Genomic DNA, 25,225 nt, shown 5'->3' with positions numbered 1-25,225 from the left:
GTCATGTTTTTGTTGTATGGTGATGAGAGAAGGAAGAGCATGAAACCTGGTGCTGATCCATAGCCCACTCCTCAAAAATATCACAAGAGGCCACTGGACTTAACATCCCCATCCAACAGATGGATCACCATTTGCCTCCACATCATGAGAGACTGTATATGCAGAGAGACTTGGAATTTAATCCTGGACAATGGCACAAAATCTGGTGATCAGAACTTCATGCCATCACCTCCGCTTCCCTTGTAAGTAAAATACTAGAGGAATAAACTTCTTCCACCACCAAAATTCAAACCAGTTACTTCTCAGCTAATCTCAGCCACACAGCTGCACATTACTGAACTTGGTCTAGGATGTGGATTTTGTAATTGAAATGTCCCTCATCAAGAACACAGATCAAATTGAAATAGATACATATGTAAACATAACGAAGCTATTATTCAGAGCCTTTCTGCATATAGTTTGTGTAAGTCATTTATTCTTCCCTTTCATACTTCTTTCACATTTATTCACTTCCTGTTTCTGTATCAAATCTGACAATAGTACCTCTATTGTGTTAGGCCCAAGTTCCATATTTAGGTGAATTATATTTCTTGTAGCTTTGTTTTTGACTTGTTTCTCAGTTTGTGCTGATAACCTGCTATTTAGTGTGATACAGTTATTTACACATTTTCTCAGTAAACATTCCATCCACATTTTAACAACAAATCTGAAGTTAACAATTTATTTCCTCTATGTAGGGACCATTTTAAAATAATATTCATACAAAAGCTAATAGCTGTGACAACTAATGTAATTGTCACAGATTTAATAGTATAACACACTTTCTTTCCTTGTATAACTAACTCACTCTTTATAGTACTTGTAAATAATAGGAATATATCTCAAACCAACAAGAAAAGTATCACTTACTTACACAGCACTTTATTAATTACTGTTAATGACTTTGAAAATGTAATTAAGTTGCATATCATGTCAGAGGTTCCTTTGAGTCAACAAAGTCATATGAATTTGTGTATGGACTCAAAGGAATGAAATTATTTGTATCTTCCCCTTCTGCATCCTGATTGTACTTCCTGACAGGTTTTGTTGTTCCGTGTAACTTGGCAACAAACCGTAGCTCCTCCATTAACAACATTTTGAAAGGTATCTGAAAATGAAAACAAAGTATATAGAAATGATTCTGGCATTACATTATATTTGCTAACATTCTGAAACACTAGTTAGACATATTACACATGACATTTTGTCTGCTTCTTAGTACTGCAATGGAACCAACATGGATTGAAGGCTAAAAATTTGCTACTTCATCAACACAATAAGTTCTTTACCATTTACTACAAACACTTGACAGAGTAAAATCAACACCTTGGGTATTCTATTACTTATCAATATCTTTTGATTCAATTTATTGCAAGCTAAAATTCTATAGGTCGGGAGACACTGCATTCAATTTGATAAAATCTTACTTAATGAACAGGTGCCAAAAGCTAGAAATATAAGAGGGAAGAGTAAGAAATAGTACTCAGATATGGGAATGATCCTAAATGCAGTGCCACATGGAAGTGTTCTAGAGCCACTGCTTTTCTTAGTTATATTAATGAGTTTCCTGATGAAATCAAACAGAAATCCATAGTATTTGTGGATGACACTAACATATTAAATACAGGGATGGATCTAAAAAATACTAGACATGGAGCTGAATGAGTTTTACTTAGACTAGATAACTGGTTTAAATATACTAAATTACAAAAAAAATAAATATCACAAGCTTTAACAACAATCAACCATAACACAATCAGTTGGTGCTAAAAACTAATGAGAACAAAACTGAGCAAGTAACCCCTAAAAAATTTCTTAGTTTCCGCCCCAATGGTAAATTAAGATGGACAGAGCACATCAATAGCATAAGGAGTAAATAAAATTGAAGCACTACAAAATTTAGCCAAATTGTTGGTATTTAAGTATGTAAAATATTTCACTTTGCACACTTTGAATCCATTATGTCATATTGCACAGAGCAATATATGAGCTCATAAATATTTAAACAATATACAGAGAGACAGAAGGTGTCCTTCCTAAGTGTCATTGGGCACATTTTCTCTGGAATTTTGTCAGATATTTGTAATTTTGTTTTTGATGTGTTTAGATTAGTCTCTGATGACTCTTCGGAAGGATACCTGGTATATATATCAATTCAAAACAAGAACAACTCAACACAGAACAAGCCTCTATGAGAAAAGTGTAACGCATATGGTGAGATACTTATACAATTGCCTTCCAAATAGTATCAGCCAAATAAAAAATATTAATGCCTTAGCAGACGGTCAGACAAATATTGGAGAAAATCCATTTCATTCGTTAAATGAATTTTCTGATTGTTAGAAGGTGAAAAAAAAAAGGAAGTAACTGTCAATCAATTTTGATGAACGATATATATGTATGTATGTAAATTTAAACACAAGGGACTCAGTCATAAGCTGTAAATAATAGCTTAATACACTGTAAAGTATGATCTGTTTATTATGCTGTAATCTGTTCTGTTCTCTTTCTCTCTACACTGTGGAGTACACTCTGTAAATGTCATTGTATAATCCAAATGTGGAGGCTTTTATGTAACAATACAACATGTATTAATTGAAATACATCAGATGGCTGATTAAAAACATAAACACTGGGCTTTAGGGTTCCAGCTTCTGGCACTGTGTGCATCAGGACTATAGGGTGGGTGGGTTCCACAGAAACTGTTGCAGGAGAGCAATGGTTTGCTAAGTGATGTGTGGGCAAGCGTTGTCATGGAGAATGTGTACGCCCTTGCTCAACATTTCTCTTCTCCAGATCTGAATTGCCCATTTGAGCTTTTAGAGTCTCACAGTACCTGACAGCATTAATTGTGGTCCCAGCAGTTCAGCTGCAATGACGAGGTGAAAGAAGAGGTTCATAACTTTCTAAGCAGTACTGTCTATCATAAAAGGACTTTCTGCCAGAGTAATGGTTAGCAGGTTGCTTAAGTTGTGTTGAAATGCAGAAGAAACAAAGAATTAGATGTCTAACAACAACCAAAAACAGGTTTCATTTCAGTATTGTAGACAAAATACACTGTCTGAGGAAAAAGTGAAACACCAAAAAGACATGGTTGGATGTCATTGTAACTTCATACACATACACACCATCGGTAGGAATGTAAATGATTAGAGTTTTCGAACTCTGTGATAGGTGAAACAGCCACCAGAATACATTAGTTCTGTTCATGGTTAGTGCTGTTATGTGACCTGGTCAGTTCTATAGGACATGGTTGGATGTCAGTGTAACTTCATACATCTACATACCATCGGCAGAAATGTAGAGCCTCTGAAATCTGTGATAGGTGAAACAGCCACCAGAATGCCGTAGATCCATTCACAGTTAGTGTTGTTACATGACCTGGTCAGTTCTATAATATGCATGTAGTGTCAGAAGTTGAGTGGTACCTGTGTGGGCTATAGAGACAGCATGTGCTCACGTTAGACAGTGTTATCAGCACTTGACAGAGTTTGGAAGGGGCATCATTGTGGGTTTCCATTTAGCTGGCTAGTCAGATCATAAAATATACAGATTTATGGGACATTTGGGTGTGATAGAGGCCCAGAGTTGGACTGCATGTGAATACAAGGGCAGGCATGCTTGTTGTCAAGGTTTCAGTTGACTACATGTGATCACCATAAGGGAGGATTGCTACATTGTGCACTAAACCCATGGTAACCCTTCCACATCTGCACTTTTCACCTGACAAAAAGTAATGGACTCCCTGCAACATTCTGTGTCATCCCGTATGATTGGTTTGAAACTAGCAGCAGACAAATTATGAAATTACTGCCCTATGCATAGGCTGCTGTTAACACCACAACTCAATCTGCTGCAACTGGAGTGGTGCTGAGACTGGGAAGCATGGATTATTGATAAATGGCATCCATTGTGTCCAGTGATGAATCACAGTTCTGCATGCCAAGTGAGTTTATGCAGAGGTTAGACCAACTGACTACCATTTGGGAATGTGACAATTCAAATCTGCATCTGCCCATCATGACTTACATTTCCTTTGACTTTCTTAAATTGCTCCAGGCAAATTATGGGATGGTTACTTTGAAAGAACATGCACATTTTCTTCCCCAGACTTGAAACAACATGAGCTTCTCTGTCTCTAATGACATCAATGTCATTGGGATGTTAAACTCCAATCTTCCTTCCTTCTTATATTTATACCCTGACTGGATGATCATCATAGGTGAATACAGTGGAGATCTGGAGAGAGATTGCATTCTTCCAATATCTTGGAGAGGCACTGCAGTTTTACACCTGGCATTATGGTGTGAAGAACTGCTAGGCAGGACTTCAGCTCATGGCTGGTGGTTATTGAGGGAATTCTAATGGCACAACGGTATGTCGTAGATAACCTGTGTCCTCATGCGTTACTTCTCATGTAACAGTATCATGGTACCATTTTTCAATAAAACAATGCTCATCCACACACTTCATGTGTCTCTATTACTGATCTCCATGATTTTAGGGAACTCCCATGAATAGCGAGATCCCCAGGTCTGTCCCTGATAGAACATGTGTGGAAACAGATCAGACGTACACTTCATCCCAGTCTTAGTATGCAGAATATCTAGGAGCAGCTATGATAGCTGTGGACTAGCAGGTCTGATGAGAGGAAACAACAACCTTATGACACCCTTCCCAACCAAATCAGTGCATGCATCTGGGACACAGGGGAAACATCATACTCATAAATGTGCTCATCCTGTAAAGCTCTCTGCAAATGTGTCTGGATTTTATGACCATTGAAGTAACATTGCATAACCTCTCAACCTGTGAATGTATACAGGGTGTTACAAAAAGGTATGACCAAACTTTCAGGAAACATTCCTCACACACAAAGAAAGAAAATATGTAATGTGGACATGTGTCCGGAAATGCTTACTTTCCACGTTAGAGCTAATTTTATTACTTCTCTTCAAATCACATTAATCATGAAATGGAAACACACAGCAACAGAACATACCAGCGTGACTTCAATCACTTTGTTACAGGAAATGTTCAAAATGTCCTCCGTTAGTGAGGATACACGCATCCACCCTCTGTCACATGGAATCCCTGATGCAGCCCTGGAGAATGGCGTATTGTACCAAAGCCGTCCACAATATGAGCACGAAGAGTCTCTACATTTGGTATTGGGGTTGCGTAGACAAGAGTTTTCAAATGCCCCCATAAATGAAAGCCAAGAGGGTTGAGCTCAGGAGAGCGTGGAGGCCATGGAATTGGTCCACCTCTACCAATCCATCGGTCACAGAATCTGTTGTTGAGAAGCGTACGAACACTTCGACTGAAATGTGCAGGAGCTCCATCGTGCATGAACCACATGCTGTGTTGTACTTGTAAAGGCACATGTTCTAGCAGCACAGGTAGAGTATCCTGTATGAAATCATGGTAATGTGCTCCATTGAGCATAGGTGGAAGAACATGGGGCCCAATCAAGACATCACCAACAATGCCTACCCAAATTTTCAAAGAAATTCTGTGTTGATGACGAGATCAGCCCACACATGTTGATTGTGAAAATATACAATTTGATTGTGAAAATTTACAATGAAGCCTCATCCGTAAAGAGAACATTTGCACTGAAATGAGGATTGACACATTGTTGGATGAACCATTTGCAGAAGTGTACCCGTGGAGGCCAATCAGCTGCTGATAGTGCCTGCACACACTGTACATGGTATGGAAACAACTGGTTCTCCCATAGCACTCTCCATACAGTGACGTGGTCAACGTTACCTTGTACAGCAGCAACTTCTCTGACGCTGACATTAAGGTTATCATCAACTGCACGAAGAATTGCCTCATCCATTGCAGGTGTCCTCATTGTTCTAGGTCTTCCCCAGTCACGAGTCATAGGCTGGAATGTTCCATGCTCCCTAAGACACCAATCAATTGCATCAAATGTCTTCCTGTTGGGACAGCTTCGTTCTGGAAATCTGTCTTGATACAAATGTACCGTGCTACGGCTATTGCCATGCTAATCCATACATCAAATGGGCATCTGCCAACTCCGCATTTGTAAACGTTGCACTGACTGCAAAACCACATTCGTAATGAACACTAACCTGTTGATGCTACATACTGATGTGCTTGATGCTAGTACTGTAGAGCAATGAGTCGCATGTCAACACAAGCACCAAAGTCAACATTACCTTCCTTCAATTGGGCCAACTGGCAGTGAATCAAGGAAGTACAGTACATACTGATGAAACTAATATGAGCTCTAACATGGAAATTAAGTGTTTCCGAACACATGTCCACATAACATCTTTTCTTTATTTGTGTGTGAGGAATGTTTCCTGAAAGTTTGGCCATACCTTTTTGTAACACCCTGTATAGATGAAAATTTCACATCTGAAACCTGCAAATCAGCTTATGCATAACTCTGTGCTACATTTAAAACATATTATGGCTCCTTTTTATCAACATATGTTGTGTAACCTTTGCACTCTGTTCAATAAATTAAATGTAAAATTTCCTGTTAAAAATATTAAAACCTTGGTAAAATACTAATCCATGAAGTTGAAACTAACACAAATAATTTTGATGCAGCAGACATACGTAAAATGTAATGCACAGAATGCATAGAGTGTTACATCAGACATACCAGCAGATACAAATCATATATCAAAATTGGAAGGAAAGACAAGAAATCTGCTTTTGTGTGTCACCTAATAAAAAAAAAGGCACACTATCAACAGCACAAGTTATTAATTTACCACTTTGCATAAAATTGAAAAATGCACCCTAAAGGACATTGTCAAAGAAATGGACATCTGTAATTGTGTTTGCTTTTTAGTCCAAGTTTTCTGCCCTCTCCTAGCTCCTTCTCTTATCTTTTTGATGCAACAGCTTCTCTTATTCTACCAATATGTATGATGCACTAATATTAAACAGGGGTCCCTATTGTGTAAGTTTCATAAGTTTATCAGCGTATATTTTACTTATGATGAGTTGGATACATATTTTTCTTATGACCAGTTCTTATCATACATTATTCATAATTTTTCAATGTATAACTGCTAATTCCTTGCTCCAAGATGCTTATTGCCTGTTTTTTATAGTCAGTTGTGTGCACATGGAAATGGCTTAAGGGCTGATACTGGTCATGGAGAAATTTTGGTGCCACTGGTTGTTGCAATTCAGTAAAAATATTTCTTTCAGTTGGATATATCCTGTGTCCGAAGAACAATGCTGGACAAAATGATATGTGAATTCAAAAGATGTTATCACTTTAAAGTGAAAATATCCCACACACTGCTGTTCCTAATTAAAAACATTACTACACAGATCTTCAATGAGCATAAAATAACCTTTCTGTATGTCCTGACATTCCATACACATACATAAGGTTACCAGATAATCCAAAAAGTTTGTACTCATTTCATCTGTAGTGTGTACAACATTTTTACATTGGAGCCAAAATATAGTCTGAAATTTTCACTGGGTATGTACCAATAATGGTAAATAATGATCAGTTGCTGATAAAGCAACATCTAGTGATAAAAAATTATTTTACACATGCAATAGTCATCAATGATTGCAGAATGAAACACAAGATACAGTGGATCATATTTCAAAGTACATTTATCTATCAGCAACTACATGAGTCTCAAGAGCTCGTCACAAGTGGAGGAAAGAAATGACTTAGTTTCACTTCAATAGCTGCAGTTGGTAATTTATTTAGTTGAAGAAAAGAATTTCAGCAACAATTGCAACTGTATGGCTCAACTATGAAATATAAAGTTCCACCTACATGCATGAAATTGTGCTGTCAGTACAATGCAGTATGAGAGTGACATCTGATAGATTAAATTCAGGATCACTACCAGACAAAACAAATAGTTTCTTACATAAAACAAAGCATCCATCCATACATTGCCACTGTAGCATATCATGCAACACAAAATTATGTTCTCAATTGATTTACTGTTACTCTCATTGTTTAACCCTCGAGCGGGTACGCCTGTGTAGAAACTGCACCAACAGGAAATGACATTGTCGTGCACAGTTCCAGTGTTGTTTCACAATAGCAAGCCCACTACCTATTCCTGGATTATTGTTTCACCCAACACAGTTATAAGTTGTGTTGTAATAGGTTCAGGTGAGCTTCAGTAATTTATAATAAACTGTAAGTGTGTCATCTTAGTGTACACTGTACACCTGCGCCTGGTCATGTAAGTAATTTTTCCTTCAATTTTGTTTCATTCCTTTTTAATCAAATCAAAAGATAACATGTGTCAAGCAGGTGTATCACTGTGCAAGGTGAAATCAAAGCTGACAGACAATGAGCTTGATTGGTTACTCAATGAGGATCCAGTGTTCAACTCTGTGCCAGAAAACAAAAATGATGATGACTGAAGAAGATGAGGAGTTTATCCCACGAAGTGACCAAGATTCAGATTCTGATTAAGTACACAATTCAGATGATGACTGTAAAGAGCCACTCTCCACTGGTAGTATTTTCACTGGGAGGGACAAAACGTGTAAATGGAATAAAATATGTCCTAACGTGACTTTGAATACTAAAAGAACATTGTGAAAATATTCCCTGGACCTATGCATGTTGCCAGAAGGGTCAAAAGTGAAACAGAGGTTTTATGAACAATACTTAGCCTGGAAATGATTGATGAAATTGTAAAATACATGAACATTCACATTCAATTTAAGAAAGGACATGTACAATATTCCAGAGAAAGGAACACTAAGGAAACTACAAGGTGTGAAATAATGGTATTATCAGGTTTGCTGTGTCTCATTGGGACTAAGAAAGCAAACCACACAAATGTCATTGAACTGTGGACAGTAGATGGTGCTAGTATGGAGATTACGAGAGCTGTGGTAAGCTTCAGAATACTTCTGTTCATTATATGATGTATCCATTTTGAAAACAAAAGTACAAGGAAAGAAAGAAGAGTAACTGATAAACTTGCTGAAATAAGGCAAATATTGGATGCCTTTGTGGTAAACTGCAAGAACGCTTATAGTGTAGGATGATTGTGACAGTAATTGAAAAGTTGCATGTTTTCCGGTGTCGCTGTTATTTTGTTCAGTATATCCGAAAGAAACCAGTGAAGTACAGGATAAATATTTTCTTTATCAGATTCTAAAACATTCTTCACTAGTAATATTGAAGTATATTGTGGAAAACAACCTAAAGGACAACACGATATTTCTAATTCTCCCTGTGATATTATAAGAAGAATAGTTACTCACACTGAAGGCTCAGGAAGAAATTTTGCAATGGATAATTGGCACACTTGCTATTCCTTAACCAACTCCCTTTTGAAAAAGTGAATAACATTCATCAGCACATTGCGAAAAAACAAACTCAAGATCCCACAAGAATTTTTACTTGGGGAATGTAGGGCTAGCGACTCCTCTTTATTTGGTTTTCAGAATGATATGACGCTAATTTCATATGTGCCGAAACAAAAAAGGCAATTATATTACTTTCAACTATGCATGATTTTGGAACCATTGACAAAGTTACAGGTAAACCAAAGATAGTTTTGGATTACAATATAACAAAGGGAGGAGTCGATGGAGTCGATAAACTGGGAGGTGCGTATACCATTGCACAGGTGACAAGAAGATGGCCATTGGTTGTATTCTATGCTCTAATGGATGTAGCAGGAATCAATGCTCAAATAATTTTTCACGAAAATGAGGCAAATCCAAAAAAGAAGAGAAGAATTTTCTTGAAAGATTTATCACTGTCTGTTATGAAGCCTCAGCTATTGGAAAGAGCTAATACTCCTTCACTTCATGCCAACACTGCAACTTTCCTCATGCAGTACAAACACCAACATGTTGAAAGAAGTTAGGAGCCTACCACCAAGTAAAGAGGTTAGTGTGTGACATGTGGGTGGGCAAGAAACACTTCTACTATCATAAGGTGTAGCTCATGCCATAGCTTTGTTTGCAAAGGACATGTAAAAAGCAGTGCATACATGTGAGAAGTGTAAAGCATTTCTTGAAAATGTGCAAGACAATTAACTGTGTAGATGGAAGGAACTTTATGATAACTGATACCTTTGCCCCTTTATATTGCAATGAAAGAGTGTTTTTGTTGAGTATGTGATTTAAAAAGTGTTGGAATAGATTGATATGTCAGCTGCAGCAATAGAATTATATGAATGTTTCTTATTTGTTTAATCAAATAGTAAATTAGCAATGTAATATAACATTTTTTGTATTGTTGTATAAATAATCCAAAATTAAACTGTTATTTAGGTCATACATGTTTCCTTTGGTAGCATAATGACAGCTTTTGACTACATGTGTACAAAGCGCTCTGCGTGCCCACTCATGATGAAAATTGGTGCACCTACTCGAGGGTTAATAGTGCACATTCCTCTGACATCAGGATCATTAGAGGTAGTGTAAAATACTTATTTATTCATTGAAAAAATCTTTTAAGATTGTAGGACACAGAACAAACACAAAACAAAACTTAACACAACACAACACAGTCCGCTCCGGATGCCATGAATGGTACAGAGTGCAGCCAACTGCATGTCGGCACTAATGACGTGTGTCACTATGGATTGGAAGAGATTCTCTCTGGTTCTGGCAGCTTTCTGAGTGTTTTTGCTTTTAGGAACCTTTAATTGTTGAGTGCTAGTAATAGTGTTCGATAGAGTTTGTGTTTGTTTTGAATTCAGTCAGAGACAGTCCCTTTAGTCAACCATAGTGCCAGTAGTGCTAGTGTTTGTTTTCAATACAGTCCAGAGACAGGTAGTGCTATTTTCATTGTTTTCTATAACAAGTGTCTACCAACCACAGTTTAGTCAACTATCAGTCACCTTTAGCGAATTAGCAGTCTAGTTAAAAGTTGATTAACTCTATACAGTAAATTGATTTCTTAGGATGGATAGGATGTGTGACTGCTGTGTATGGATGCAGGAGGAGCTGGCCACTGTTCGCGAACAGCTGAACGTGTTGATGGCCGTGGTAAGCTGTCTTCAGGCTGCTACCTCAGAGTGTAGCAGCAGTGGGGAGTCTGGTGCATCACATGGTACACCCCAGGTGTTACTGCTTCACCCATGGTCCCTGCTGTCGAGACATCTTCGTGGGTACTGGGCGCGGTTGGGCCACCCTCTCCCCAAGGGGAGTGGCGGGTTCAGCGGCGTTCGCAGCACACCAGGCGGAGGGATGTGGAAGCTGGCTGTGTGGCATCGCACGCTTTGCCTGTGAGTTCACATGTGGCTGCTCCTACAGCAAGGTCTGAGCAGGCACACGGGGGGACGGCTTTATTAGTTATTGGGAGCTCCAACGTTAGGCGGGTGATGGAGCCCCTTAGGGAAATAGCGGAAAGGTTGCGGAAGAAGGCCAGTGTTCACTCTGTCTGCTTGCCAGGCGGTCTCATCTGAGATGTGGAGGAGGCCCTGTTGGTGGTGATAGAGAGCACTGGGTGCACCCGACTCCAAATTGTTGCTCATGTCGGCACCAATGACTCCTGCCGTCTGGGTTCAGATGTCATCCTCAGTTTGTACAGGCAGTTGGCAGAATTGGTGAAGGCAGAAAGCCTCACTCGTGGGGTGGAATCTGAGCTAACTATTTGTAGTATTGTTCCCAGAACCGATCGTGGTCCTCTGGTTTGGAGCCGAGTAGAAGGCTTAAACCAGAGGATCATACGATTCTGCAGAGATCTGGGGTGAAAATTTCTCGACCTCCACTATCATGTGGAGAAATGTAGGGTCCCTCTGAATAGGTCAGGCATGCACTACATGCAGGAAGTGGCTACTAGGGTAGCGGAGCATGTGTGGAGTGCACATGTGGATTTTTTAGGTTAGAGAATTCTCTCCCTTGGCCCGACAAGATGCCTCCTGAGACGTGGAAAGGTAGGAGTAGGCAAAATGCAACAGGGAATAACAATATTAATGTGCTAATAGTAAACTGCAGGTGCGTCTATAGAAAGGTCCCAGAACTGCTCTCATTAATAAACGGTCACAATGCCCATATTTCTAGGGACAGAAAATTGGCTGAAACCAGACGTAAACAGTAATGAAATCCTAAACTCAGATTGGAATGTATACCACAGAAAGAGGCTGGACACTGAAGGGGGAGGCATCTTCATAGCGATAAGAAGTGCAATAGTATCGAAGGAAATTGACGGAGATCTGAAATGTGAAATAATTTGGATGAAGGTCACGGTTATAGCAGGCTCAGACATGGTAATTGCCTCTATAGGCCCACTGGCTCAGTAGCTGTTGTGGCTGTGCACCTGAAGGATAATTTGGAAAATATTTCGAGTAGATATCCCCACCATGTTATAGTTCTGGGTAGAGATTTTAATTTGCCGGATATAGACTGGGAGACTCAAACGCTCATAAAGGGTGGCAGGGACAAAGAATCCAGTGAAATTTTTTTAAGTGCTTTATCCGAAAACTACCTTGAGCAGTTAAACAGAGAACCGACTCATGGCGATAACATATTAGACCTTCTGGTGACAAACAGACCCGAACTATTTGAAACAGTTAATGCAGAACAGGAAATCAGCGATCATAAAGCGGTTACTGCATCGATGATTTCAGCCGTAAATAGAAATATTAAAAAAGGTAGGAAGATTTTTCTGTTTAGCAAAGTGACAAAAAGCAGATTACAGAGTACCTGATGGCTCAACACAAAAGTTTTGGCTCAAGTACAGACAGTGTTGAGGATCAGTGGACAAAGTTCAAAACCATCATACAATATGCGTTAGATGAGTATGTGCCAAGCAAGATTGTAGGAGATGGAAAAGAACCACCGTGGTGCAACAACCGAGCTAGAAAACTGCTGTGGAAGCAAAAGGAACTTCACAGCAAACATAAACATAGCCAAAACCTTGCAGACAAACAAAAATTATGCGAAGCGAAATGTAGTGTAAGGAGGGCTATGCGAGAGGCGTTCAATGAATTTCAAAGTAAAATTCTATGTACTGACTTGGCAGAAAATACTAAGAAATTTTGGTCTTATATCAAAGCCGTAGGTGGTCCAGACACTCTGTAACCAAAATGGTACTGAAACAGAGGATGACAGATTAAAGGTTGAAATACTGAATGTCTTTTTCCAAAGCTGTTTCACAGAGGAAGACTGCACTGTAGTTCCTTCTCTAGATTGTCGCACAGATGACAAAATAGTAGATATCGAAATCAACAACAGAGGAATAGAGAAACAATTAAAATCGCTCAAAAGAGGAAAGGCCGCTGGACCTGATGGGATACCAGTTCGATTTTAAACAGAGTACGCGAAGGAACTTGCCCCCCTTCTTGCAGTAGTGTACCGTAGGTCTCTAGAAGAGCATAGCATTCCAAAGGATTTGAAAAGGGCACAGGTCATCCCTGTTTTCAAGAAGGAATGTCAAACAGATGTGCAGAACTATAGACCTATATCTGTAACGTCGATCAGTTGTAGAATCTTGAAACACGTATTATGTTAGAGTATAATGACTTTTCTGGAGACTAGAAATCTAGTCTGTAGGAATCAGCAGGTGCTTCAAGAAAGACTGTCGTGTGAAACCCAGCTCGCGCTATTCGTCCACAAGACTCAGAGGGCCATAGACACGGGTTCACAGGTAGATGCCGTGTTTCTTGACTACCGCAAGGCGTTCATACAGTTCCCCACAGTCGTTTAATGAACAAAGAAAAAGCATATGGACTACCAGACCAATTATGTGATTGGATTGAAGAGTTCCTAGATAACAGAATTCAGGATGTCATTCTCAATGGAGAGAAGTCTTCCGAAGTAAGAGCGATTTCAGGTGTGCCACAGGGGAGTATCATAGGACCGTCGCTATTCCCAGTATACATAAATGACCTTGTGGATGACATTGGAAGTTCACTGAGGCTTTATGCAAATGATGCTGTGGTATATCGAGAGGTTGTAACAATGGAAAATTGTACTGAAATGCAGGAGGATCTGCAGCGAATTGACGCATGGTGCAGGGAATGGCAATTGAATCTCAATGTAGACAAGTGTAATGTGCTGTGAATACATAGGAAGATAGATCCCTTATCATGTAGCTACAAAATAGCAGATCAGCATCTGGAAGCAGTTAATTCCATAAATTATCTTGGAGTACGCATCAGGAGTGATTTCAAATGGAATGATCATTAAAGTTGATTGCTGGTAAAGCTGATGCCAGACTGAGATTCATTGGAAGAATCCTAAGGAAATGCAATCTGAAAACAAAGGAAGTAGGTTACAGTGCGCTTGTTCACCCACTGATTGAATACTGCTCAGCAGTACCAGATAGCATTGATAGAAGAGATAGAGAAGATCCAACGGAGGTCAGCGTGCTTCATTACAGGATCATTTAATAATTGCGAAAGCATTACGGAGATGATAGATAAACTCCAGTGGAAGACCCTGCAGGAGAGACGCTCAGTAGCTCAGAATGGGCTTTTGTTGACGTTTCGAGAACATACCTTCACCGAAGAGTCAAGCAGTATATTGATCCCTCCAACGTATATCTCGCGAAGAGACCATGAGGATAAAATCAGAGAGATTAGAGCCCACACAGAAGCATACCAACAATCCTTCTTTCCAGGAACAATACGAGACTGGAATAGAAGGGCGAACTGATAGAAGTACTCAAGGTACCCTCTGCCACACACCGTCAGGTGGCTTGTGGAGTATGGATGTAGATGTAGATGGTGAAGACTGCCAGTCTTACTAGCAAGATGAAGGCAGAGCTCACCATCTGCAGCATTATTGACAGGACCGATTGCGGACCTTTGGTACAGAGCCAAGTGGAGGGTCTGGAACAGAGGCTCAGATGGTTCTGCGACCGTGTAGGCTGCAGATTCCTTGACTTGCGCCATAGGGTGGTGGTGTTTTTGTGTTCTTCTAAATAGGTCAGGTGTCAAATACACACAGGAGGCAACTACATGGGTAGCAGGGGCTGTGTGGCATGGACTGGGCGATTTTTAGGTTAGAAAGACTCTGGAAAGATCAAGCAACAGTTGGTATTGTAGTTTTAAATTGTCATAGCTGTATTGGAAAAGTAATAGAGCTTCAAGCGCTGATAGAAAGAACTGAAGCTGAAATCGTTATAGTAACAGAGAGCTGGAGATAAAATCTGCTAAAATGTTTACAGAGGCGCAAACCCGGTTCAGAAAAGATAGATTAAATAAAGTAGGTGGTGGTGTGTTTCTGTCTGTTGGTATTAGTTTATTTTATGGGTTGTGAAGTTGAAATAGATAGTTCCTGCAAATTAATATGGGTAGAGGTTATACTCAACAGCAGTACCAAAATAATAATTGGCTCCTTCTACTAACCCCCCAACTCAGACGATATAATAGCTGAATGGTTCAAAGGAAACTTGAATCTCATTACAAATAAGTACCCCACTTATACAGTTATAATTGGTGCACACTTCAATCTACCCTCAATTTGATGGCGAAAATACATATTCAAAGGCAGTGGTAGACAGGAAACATCTTCTGACATGTATTAAATGCTTTCTCTCAGAATTACTTTGAACAATTAGTTCATGAGCCCTCCCAAATTGTAAATGGTTGCTAAAACACACTTGACCTCTTAGCCATGAACAATCCTGATCGAATAGAGAGCATCATGATGGATACAGGGATTAGTGAACACAAGGTCATTGTAGCGAGGCTCAAAACCATATCTACCAAAACCACTAAAAATAAATGCAAGATATATCTGTTTAAAACAGCAGATAAGAATTTGCTTGATACCTTCCTAAGAGAGAGTCACCATTCCTTCCAAGCTAATTATGTAAGTGTAGGCCAGATATGGCTCAAATTCAAAGATACAGTATTGACAGCAATAGGTAGATTCATACCACATAAGTCAATAAGAGACAGGACTGATCCAACATGGTACGCAAAACACATCAGAACACTGCTGCAGAAGCAACGAAAAAAGCATGCCAAATTCAGAAGAATGCAAAATCCCCAAGACTGGCAAAGTTTCATGGAAGCTCGAAATTTAGTGCAGACATCAATGCGAGATGCTTTTAGTAGTTTCCAAAATGAAACATTGTCTCAAAATGTGGTAGAAACCCAAAGAGATTCTGGTTGTATGTAAAGTACACCACTGGCAAAAAACAGTCAATACCATCACTGAGCGATAGTGATGGAAATGTTATTAATGATTGTGTCACTAAAGTGGAGCTACTAAATACAGTTTTCCATAATTCCTTCACGAAAGAAGATGGAGTAAATATTCCAGAATTCAAAACCAGAACAGCTGTTAGCATGAGTGACATAAAAGTAGATATCTTAGATGTTGCAAAAAACTCAAATCACTTAAGAAAGGCAAGTCTTCCAGTCCAGATGGTATACCAATCGGGTTCCTTTCAGAGTATGTAGACACAATAGCGCCTTTCTTAGCTGTCATATACAACCACTCACTTGACGAAAGGTCTGTTCCTAAAGACTGGAAAGTCACAGCAGTATTCAAGAAAGGAAATAGGAGTAACCCATTGAATTACACACCCATATCACTGACCTCAATTCGCAATAGGATTTTGGAGCATATACTGTACTCTAACATTATGAATCGCCTAGAAGAAAATGACTTATTGATACATAACCAACACAGATTCACAAAATATAGTTCTTGTGCAACAAATCTACCTCCTTATTCCCATGAGGTAACGATTGCTGTCGACAAAGGATCTCAGATCGATTCCAGATTTCCAGAAGGCTTTTGATACTGTTCCTCACAAGCAACTGTTAATCATATTATGTGCATATGGAGTATTGTCTCAGTTGTGTGCCTGGATTAATGATTTCCTCTCAGAGAGGTAACAGTTCACAGTGATAGATAGTAAATCATCGAGTAGAACAGAAGTGATATCTGGCGTTCCGCAATGTAGTGTCAGTGTCATAGGCCCTCTGCTGTTCCTGATTTATATAAATGATCTAGGTGATAATCTGAGCAGCCCACTTAGATTGTTTGCAGATGACGCAGTAATTTACCGTCTAGTAAAATCATCAGATAATCAATTACGATTACAAAATGATCTAGAGAGAATTTCTGTATGGTGCGAAAAGTGGCAATTGGCACTAAACAAAGAAAAGTTTCGGGTCATCCACATGGGTACTAAAAGAAATCTAATAAATTTTGGGAATGCGATAAATCGCACAAATCTAAGGTCTGTCAGTTCGACCAAATACCTAGGAATTACAATTATGAGCAACTTAAATTGTAAAGACCAGATAGATAATATTGTGAGGAAGCCGAAACAAAGACTGTGCTTTGTTGTCAGAACACTTAAAAGATGTGACAAACCCACTAAAGGAACATCCTACATTACACTTGTCCATCCTCTGCTGGAATATTGCAGCGCAGTATGCAGTATGGGATCCTTACCAGTTAGGATTGATGGAGGACATCAAAAACGTGCAAAGAAGGGCAGCTTGTTTCGTGTTATCGTGCAATAGGGGTGAGAGTGTCACTAATATGATACGCGAGTTGGGGTGGCAGTCACTGAAACAAAGGTAGTTTTCTTTGTGGCAAGATCTATTTACGAAATTTCAATCACCAACTTTCTCTTCTGAATGCAAAAATATTTAGTTGACACCAATCTACATAGGGCGATACAATCATCATAATAAAATAAGAGAAATCAGAGCTCGAACGGAAAGATTTAGGTGTTCCTGTTCCCCATGCACCGTTCGAGAGTGGAATGGTAGAGAAGTAGTATGAAAATGGTTTGATGAACCTTCTGCAGGCACTTAAGTGTGAATTGCAGAGTAACCACGTAGATGTAGATGTAGGTGAAAAATACAATATTATTTCAGTAGATACATAAATTTGAGATATTTACAAAAGAAATTGCACTACTTTCAGTAGCTGCACTGTATTGTTTCAAGCCTCTTGTATCATAAATGTTCTAAAAATTTTGCTACTGAATAGAAGCAATGGTCTAATAAAAAGGTTCCTTAGTGTTTTACAAAAGAGTGTGAATGACAATGTTGAAGACTATTATAAATTTGTATACCACTGTTTGTTGTGGAAGTTTTGTAGGCTGATATCGTTACTGACTGGACATGAAGCATTTCCTTCTATTTTATATCATGTTCATGGATATTAAAATTTTCATTTGTGGCTTTCAAATTCTTTCTAACACACTTACAGTTTTCTAGTATGTATATACGAGGTTTGGAACTTTAATAGAGGCAACTATTTATTTACAGCTCATACAAAATAGGTACTTCTTTCAAAGTTTTACTGACCTTCAGAGTAGTCACCAGCATTGTGAATAACCCATTCACAGTGATGTGGAAGTTGTAGGATGCTGTTAGCAGTGCCAGTTGTGTTGACAATTCGAGCAGCATGGTCTATTGCCCAATGAATATGTAGCAGTTCTGAAGTGAATGCCATGGTGTGTTTCCTTCAGTTTATAAATGGAGTTGAACTTACAAGGGCTTAAGTTGGGGTAGTGCAGTAGGTGGTGCAGAACTTAGGAGCCCCATCAGTCAAACAAATCAGTAACAGCTTGCACTGTACATGCTTGAGCATTGTCCTGCAAAATGATGGTCAGGTCCTACAGAAAGTGTGATCACTTTTGTCTCTATGCAATTCATTTTTGGAACACAACCTATGAGCAGCTTAGAGACAGTGATATTTTCTCATTTTGCAGGTCAATGCTCAAGCACATACAGTGCAAGCTGTTACTGATTGTTCGACTGATGGGGCTGCTAAGTGCTATACCACCTACTGCACTCCCCTGACTTAAGCCCTCATGAATTCCACTCAATTTATAAACTGAAGGAAACACTTCACAAGACTCACTTCAGAACTGCTACAAATTTGTCAGGCAATAGACCGCACCACTCGAACTGTCAACACAACTGGCACTGCTACGAGTATCCTACGACTTCCACATTGCTGGCAATGGGTTATACGCAATGCTGGTGACTACTTTGCAGGTCAGTAAAACTTTGAAACACGAATCTATTTTGTACAAGCTGTAAATAAATAGTTGCCACTGTTAAAGTTCCAGCCCTCATACATGAAAGGGGTAGGATTGGCAACTTTTGAAAGAAGGGTTTGCAAGAACTTGTTTGTTGAGCATGTTGCATTGCTCTTACAGCTCTTTTCTGTGTTAGGAAAATCAGTGAACTAGGTGATGAATTACGCCAGAACATAATTGAGCAAAGTAACCAATTTAGATAGTTCTAATACTTGCTTTAAAAGAGAGTAACTGTAGCCTACAAAATATTTTACTTACTGTTCTATTTTTTTTATGTGTATGCCATCTAAAGTTATTTTGAAGCCAAATGCCTAAAAAAAATTGTTTCCAGAGAAGATGAAATTAAGTTGGAGTTTATTGCCACACTAGTGTTGCATGCATCACCTCTTAAACAGAAATTAAAGAAACGCTGTTTTTTTCATCTTCATCAGTAGTCTATTCCCCTAAAACTACCTATATAGCTGTGCTATAGTTTTATTTACAGCTGCTTTTAGCTGACTTGGAGTGTTTCCTGTAGTATGGATGCTTGTGTCATACACACAAAAAGTATTTGTTTGTGAGTCAATGTTTAGGCCTACACCTTTTATGTACAGGAGAAAGAGGATTGGCCCAAGAATGGATCCCTGAGCGACTTCTTTTTTAGAATTTCTGCATCCGAGAAACATATCCTAGTATTTTGATTTAGTTCATGTTTTATTTGTATTTTCTATTCCCTGTTTGTCAAGTACAATGTGAATCATTTTAATGCTGTGCTCTAATGCCATATGAATGGAGCTTGTCTAATATGTCAAAGGCTTTACTTAAGTCTAAATGAAATGTCAGTGGCACTTTGTTTTTTGTCCATTTTTTGCAGGGCATTATGTATAAAGTCATAGATTGCACTAACTGAAGTACATTATGTAATTATCTTACTACTTCTTCCTCTTGACTCAACAATCACTGATGTGCCTTGGCATGCACTAGGACATCATTGCATTCATCCCTGTTTGCATGTCTTATATCTCCATCCTATGACACCAGTAATTCCCCAAGGGTCGGTGCTGGGGCCACTGCTGTTTCTTATTTATATAAATGATATGCCTTCCAGTATTACAGGTGATTCAAAAATATTTCTGTTTGCAGATGACACCAGCTTGGTAGTGAAGGATCTTGTGTGTAATATTGAAACATTATCAAATAATGTAGTTCATGAAATAAGTTCGTGGCTTGTGGAAAATAATTTGATGCTAAATCACAGTAAGACTCAGTTTTTACAGTTTCTAACTCACAATTCAACAAGAACTGATATTTTAATCAGACAGAACGGGCATATTATAAGCGAGACGGCACAGTTCAAGTTCCTAGGTGTTCGGATAGATAGTAAGCTGTTGTGGAAAGCCCATGTTCAGAAACTAAATGCTGCTTTATTTCCCATTACAACAATATCTGAAATAAGTGACAGTTCAACACGAAAAGTAGTCTACTTCGCATATTTTCATACGCTTATGTCATATGGTATTATTTTTTTGGGTAATTCTTCTGATTCAAAAAGTGTATTTTTGGCTCAAAAACGGGCTCTTCGAGCTATGTGTGGTGTAAGTTTCAAAACCTCTTGTCGACCCCTATTCAATAGTTTGGGAATTTTGACATTGCCCTCACAGCATATATTTTCTTTAATGTCATTTGTTGTTAGCAATATTAGCTTATTCCCAAGAGTTGGCAGCTTTCAGTCAGTTAATACTAGGCAGAAATCAAATCTGCATGTGGAATGCACTTCCTTGACTCTTGTGTAGAAAGGAGTGCAGTATTCTGCTGCATCCATTTTCAATAAGCTACCACAAGAACTCAAAAATCTTAGCAGTAGCCCAAACACTTTTAAGTCCAAACTAAAGAGTTTCCTCATGGCTCACTCCTGTTCTGTCGAGGAGCTCCTGGAAGAGCAAAAAGTTAAGCAAATTCCAGTGTTACATTCTTGATTTTCTTTATTTACACTAATGACTTGTCACCTGAATATGTTTCTTATATTTCATTTTATCTGTTTGTACAATCTACAACTGAATATGTTTCTTATATTTCATTTTATCTGTTTCTACAATCGTGTTATAATTTAATGTATTTACTTGTTCCATGACCATGGAGACTTCTCCTTAATGTGGTCCTACGGAACAATAAATAAATAAATAAATAAATTCTTAAATCATCTTATATGTCATCTTATATGTCATCCAAGTACTAAAGTCATGGTCTTCATCTGCTTTTTGTCCCACAGAGTTTTGTAGCAGTGCCATTTTCGTTGGTCTCTCATGTTATTTTCGTTGGTCTCTCATGTTACATATGAAAAACATGGCCAACCCATTTCAGGTGGTTTATTTGAATGAACTTTATGATTTCAAGACCTTTATATAATCTGTAAAGTTCAAAATTATATGCTCCACCTTCATTGGCCGCCCCATAGATTTTGCATATCACCTTTTCTACATCTACATCTACATCTACATGACTACTCTTCAATTCACATTTAAGTGCTTGGCAGAGGGTTAATCAAACCACAATCATACTATCTCTCTACTATTCCACTCCCTAACAGTGCGCAGGAAAAACGAACACCTAAACCTTTCTGTTTGAGCTCTGATTTCTCTTATTTTATTTTATGATCATTCCTACATATGAAGGTTGGGCTCAACAAAATATTTTCGCATTCGGAAGAAAAGTTTGAGACTAAAATTTCGTAAAAAGATCTCGCCGCGACAAAAAACGTCTTTGCTGTAATGACTCCCATCCCCATTTGCGTATCATATCTGCCACACTCTCTCACCTATTACGCGATAATACAAAACGAGCTGCCCTTTTTTGCACCCTTTTGATGTCCTCCCACACCGGGCAGCAATATTCTAACAGAGGATGAACGAGTGTAGTGTAAGCTGTCTCTTTAGTGGACTTGTTGCATCTTCTAAGTGTCCTACCAAAGAAACACAACCTTTGGCTCACCTTCCCCGCAATATTATCTATGTGGTCTTTCCAACTGAAGTTTTTCGTAATTTTAACACCCAGATACTTAGTTGAATTGACAGCTTGAGAATTGTACTATTTATTGAGTAATCAAATTCCAAGGGATTTCTTTCGGAACTCTTGTGGATCACCTCACACTTTTCGTTATTTAGCGTCAACTGCCACCTGCCACACCATACAGCAATCTTTTCTAAATCCTTTTGCAACTGATACTGCTCTTTGGATGACCTTACTAGATGGTAAATTACAGCATCATCTGCAAACAACCTAAGAGAACTGCTCAGATTGTCACCCAGGTCATTTATATCGATCAGGAACAGCAGAGGTTCCAGGACGCTTCCCTGGGGAACACCTGATATCACTTCAGTTTTACCCGATGATCTGCCGTCTATTACTATGAACTGCGACCTTCCTGACAGGAAATCATGAATCCAGTCGCACAACTGAGATGATACCGCATAGGCCCGCAGCTTGATTAGAAGTCACTTGTGAGGAACGGTGTCAAAAGCTTTCCAGAAATCTAGATATACGGAATCAACTTGAGATCCCCTGTCGATAGCTGTCATTACTTCGTGTGAAACTTCGTGTTGCACAAGAGCGATGTTTTCTGAAGCCATGCTGATTACGTATCAATAGATCGTTCCTTTCGAGGTGATTCATAATGTTTGAATACAGTATATGCTCCAAAACCCTACTGCAAACCAACGTCAATGATATAGGTCTGTAGTTAGATGGATTACTCCTACTACCCTTCTTAAACACTGGTGCGACCTGCACAATTTTCCAATCTGTAGGTACAGATCTATCGATGAGCAAGCAGTTGTATGTGAGTGCTAAGTAGGGAGGTATTGTATCAGCGTAATCTGAAAGGAACCTAATCGGTATACAATCTGGACCTGAAGACTTGCCCGTATCAAGCGATTTGAGTTGCTTCACAACCATTAAGGTATCTACTTCTAAGAAACTCATGCTAGCAGATGGTCAAATTCTGGAATATTCCATTCGTCTTCCCTGGTGAAGGAATTTTGGAAAACTGTGTTCAATAACTCCGCTTTAGCGGCACAGTTGTAGGTAACAGTACCATCGGCATTGCGCAGCGAAGGTATTGACTGTGTCTTGCCGCTTGTGTACTTTACATACGACCAGAATTTCTACATATTTTCTACCAAATATCGAGATAATGTTTCGTTGTGGAACCTATTAAAGGCATCTCGCATTGAAGTCCGTGCCAAATTTCGCGCGTCAGTAAATTTTTGCCAATCTTTGGGATTTCACGTTCTTCTGAACTTTGCATGCTTTTTCTGTTGCCTCTGCAACAGCGTTGGGACCTGTTTTGTGTACCACAGGGGATACGTTCCACCTATTACCAATTTATGAGGTATGAATCTCTCAATTGCTATTGCTACTATATCTTTGAATTTGAGCCACATCTCGTCTACATTTGCATAGTCAGTTCGGAAGGAATGGAGATTGTCTCTTAGGAAGTCTTCTAGTGACACTTTACACGCTTTTTTAAATAAAATTATTTTGCATTTGTTTCTGATGGATTTGGAAGGAACAGTATTGAACCTAGCTACAACGACCTTGTGATCACTAATCCCTGTATCAGTCATGATGCTCTCTATCAGCTCTGGATTGTTTGTGGCTAAGAGATCAAGTGTGTTTTCGCAACCATTTACAATTTGCGTGGGTTCATGGACTAACTGCTCGAAATAATTTTCGGAGAAAGCATTTAGGACAATCTTGGAAGATGTTTTCTGCCTACCACCGGTTTTGAACAAGTATTTTTGCCAACATATCGAGGGAAGGTTGAAGTTGCCACCAACTATAAATGTATGAGTGGGGTATTTATTTGTTACGAGACTCAAACTTTCTCTGAACTCTTCCACAACTGTATCATCGGAGTCTGGGGGTCGGTAGAAGGAGCCAATTATTAACTTAGTTCGGCTGTTAAGTATAACCTCCACCTATACCAATTCGCACGGAGTATCTACTTCCACTTCACTACAAGATAAACCACTACTGACAAACACAAACACTCCTCCACCAATTCTGCCTCATCTATCTTTCCTGAACACTGTCTGAGACTTCGTAAAAATTTCCGCAGAACTTATTTCAGGCTTTAGCCAGCTTTCTGTACCTATAACGATATCAGCTTCTGTGCTTTCTATTAGAAACATTTTAGTACTTCTTTACACTTTTGTGTCATTGTCCAGGTTTGTGAGCCATAAGTTAATACTGGACTTATTAAAGGTTTATACTGCTGACATTTTTTTTCTACTGGACAGATTTCTTGATTTGAGTTGTGGGGCCAGCCCACAATAGCATTTATTAGTTGCATAGATGCATTGCTTTATTTCCACACTGATATCATTCTATGATGTTACCAGTGTTCCCAGACAGATAGCTTCACTAACAGATTCTGTTTGCTCCTGGTCAATTTCTAGCATTGTATTTATGTCTTGTTATGTTATTTGCATTTATCTGGTTTTAGTGATCCACCAATATGCGAAAATGAATGCACTTGACCTAAAGTGTGGAAACAGACACAAAAATATTCCTAGTACACAGTAATATATACAGAGAAAGATCAGTATTTTATTCAAGAGATGATAGTTATAAATAGATGTGCATAGTCTATTTTATGATATTATTTTATTATAATTTAAAAGAGTACAAGATTAAAAGTAGTTTTTAAACTATGTGAATACTTTCTGTTTGGTCAAATAAGCTTGTTTTACCAACACTATCAATACTGTCTCAAGAAAATAAGTACAATTAAAAGCTTCTACTTACATGTGATCTAACTCACTTCTATTTAACTTATATAAACAGCATCACTAATTAAGAGGCACTAAAATACTTATGAGGTCTCAAAGAGATCAAAAAAAGTTGTCATATACAGCTGTGGTTCCTCGGCACATTAGCGGTAAAGGAACATAAATAATACTGACACAAGAGGTATGAATAGTAGTTTACTGCCATGTATTAGGAAACACATCAGTGCAACTGACACATACAACGTAACAGAACAGACTATCATTCCAGAGAGAGTCCACACTGTACACTGCTGACCGGGACCATACTGATATTTTTCACTCTCATAGCAGCAGTGTTATTGATCGAGTCCCCACAGAGTGCTCCCCTTCAACCTTCACCCCCCCCCCCCCTTCCAGGTGCAAAGAATGGGAGGAGATAAGGAGCACCAGAAATTTTCATGCT

The 25,225-nt window shown here is 38.8% G+C and overlaps 1 protein-coding gene across 3 annotated transcripts in view; it reads right to left on the bottom strand.

Annotated features, from left to right (window-relative positions):
* Nucleotides 1–483: 483 nt before the first annotated feature.
* Nucleotides 484–25,225, bottom strand: part of LOC126298678 (glutamate receptor ionotropic, kainate 2-like) — a 397,907-nt gene continuing 373,165 nt past the window's right edge. For all 3 annotated transcript variants that reach the window (XM_049990109.1, XM_049990111.1, XM_049990110.1), the window contains one exon: nucleotides 484–1,147. In XM_049990109.1, the coding sequence (XP_049846066.1) occupies nucleotides 968–1,147 (180 nt within the window). In that variant the 3' untranslated portion in view covers nucleotides 484–967. The remainder of the gene's footprint in view (nucleotides 1,148–25,225) is intronic.

The sequence above is a fragment of the Schistocerca gregaria genome, chromosome X (assembly GCF_023897955.1).
Source record: "Schistocerca gregaria isolate iqSchGreg1 chromosome X, iqSchGreg1.2, whole genome shotgun sequence".
Classification (NCBI taxonomy): domain Eukaryota; kingdom Metazoa; phylum Arthropoda; class Insecta; order Orthoptera; family Acrididae; genus Schistocerca; species Schistocerca gregaria.
This window is presented reverse-complemented; position numbering and strand designations above follow the sequence as displayed.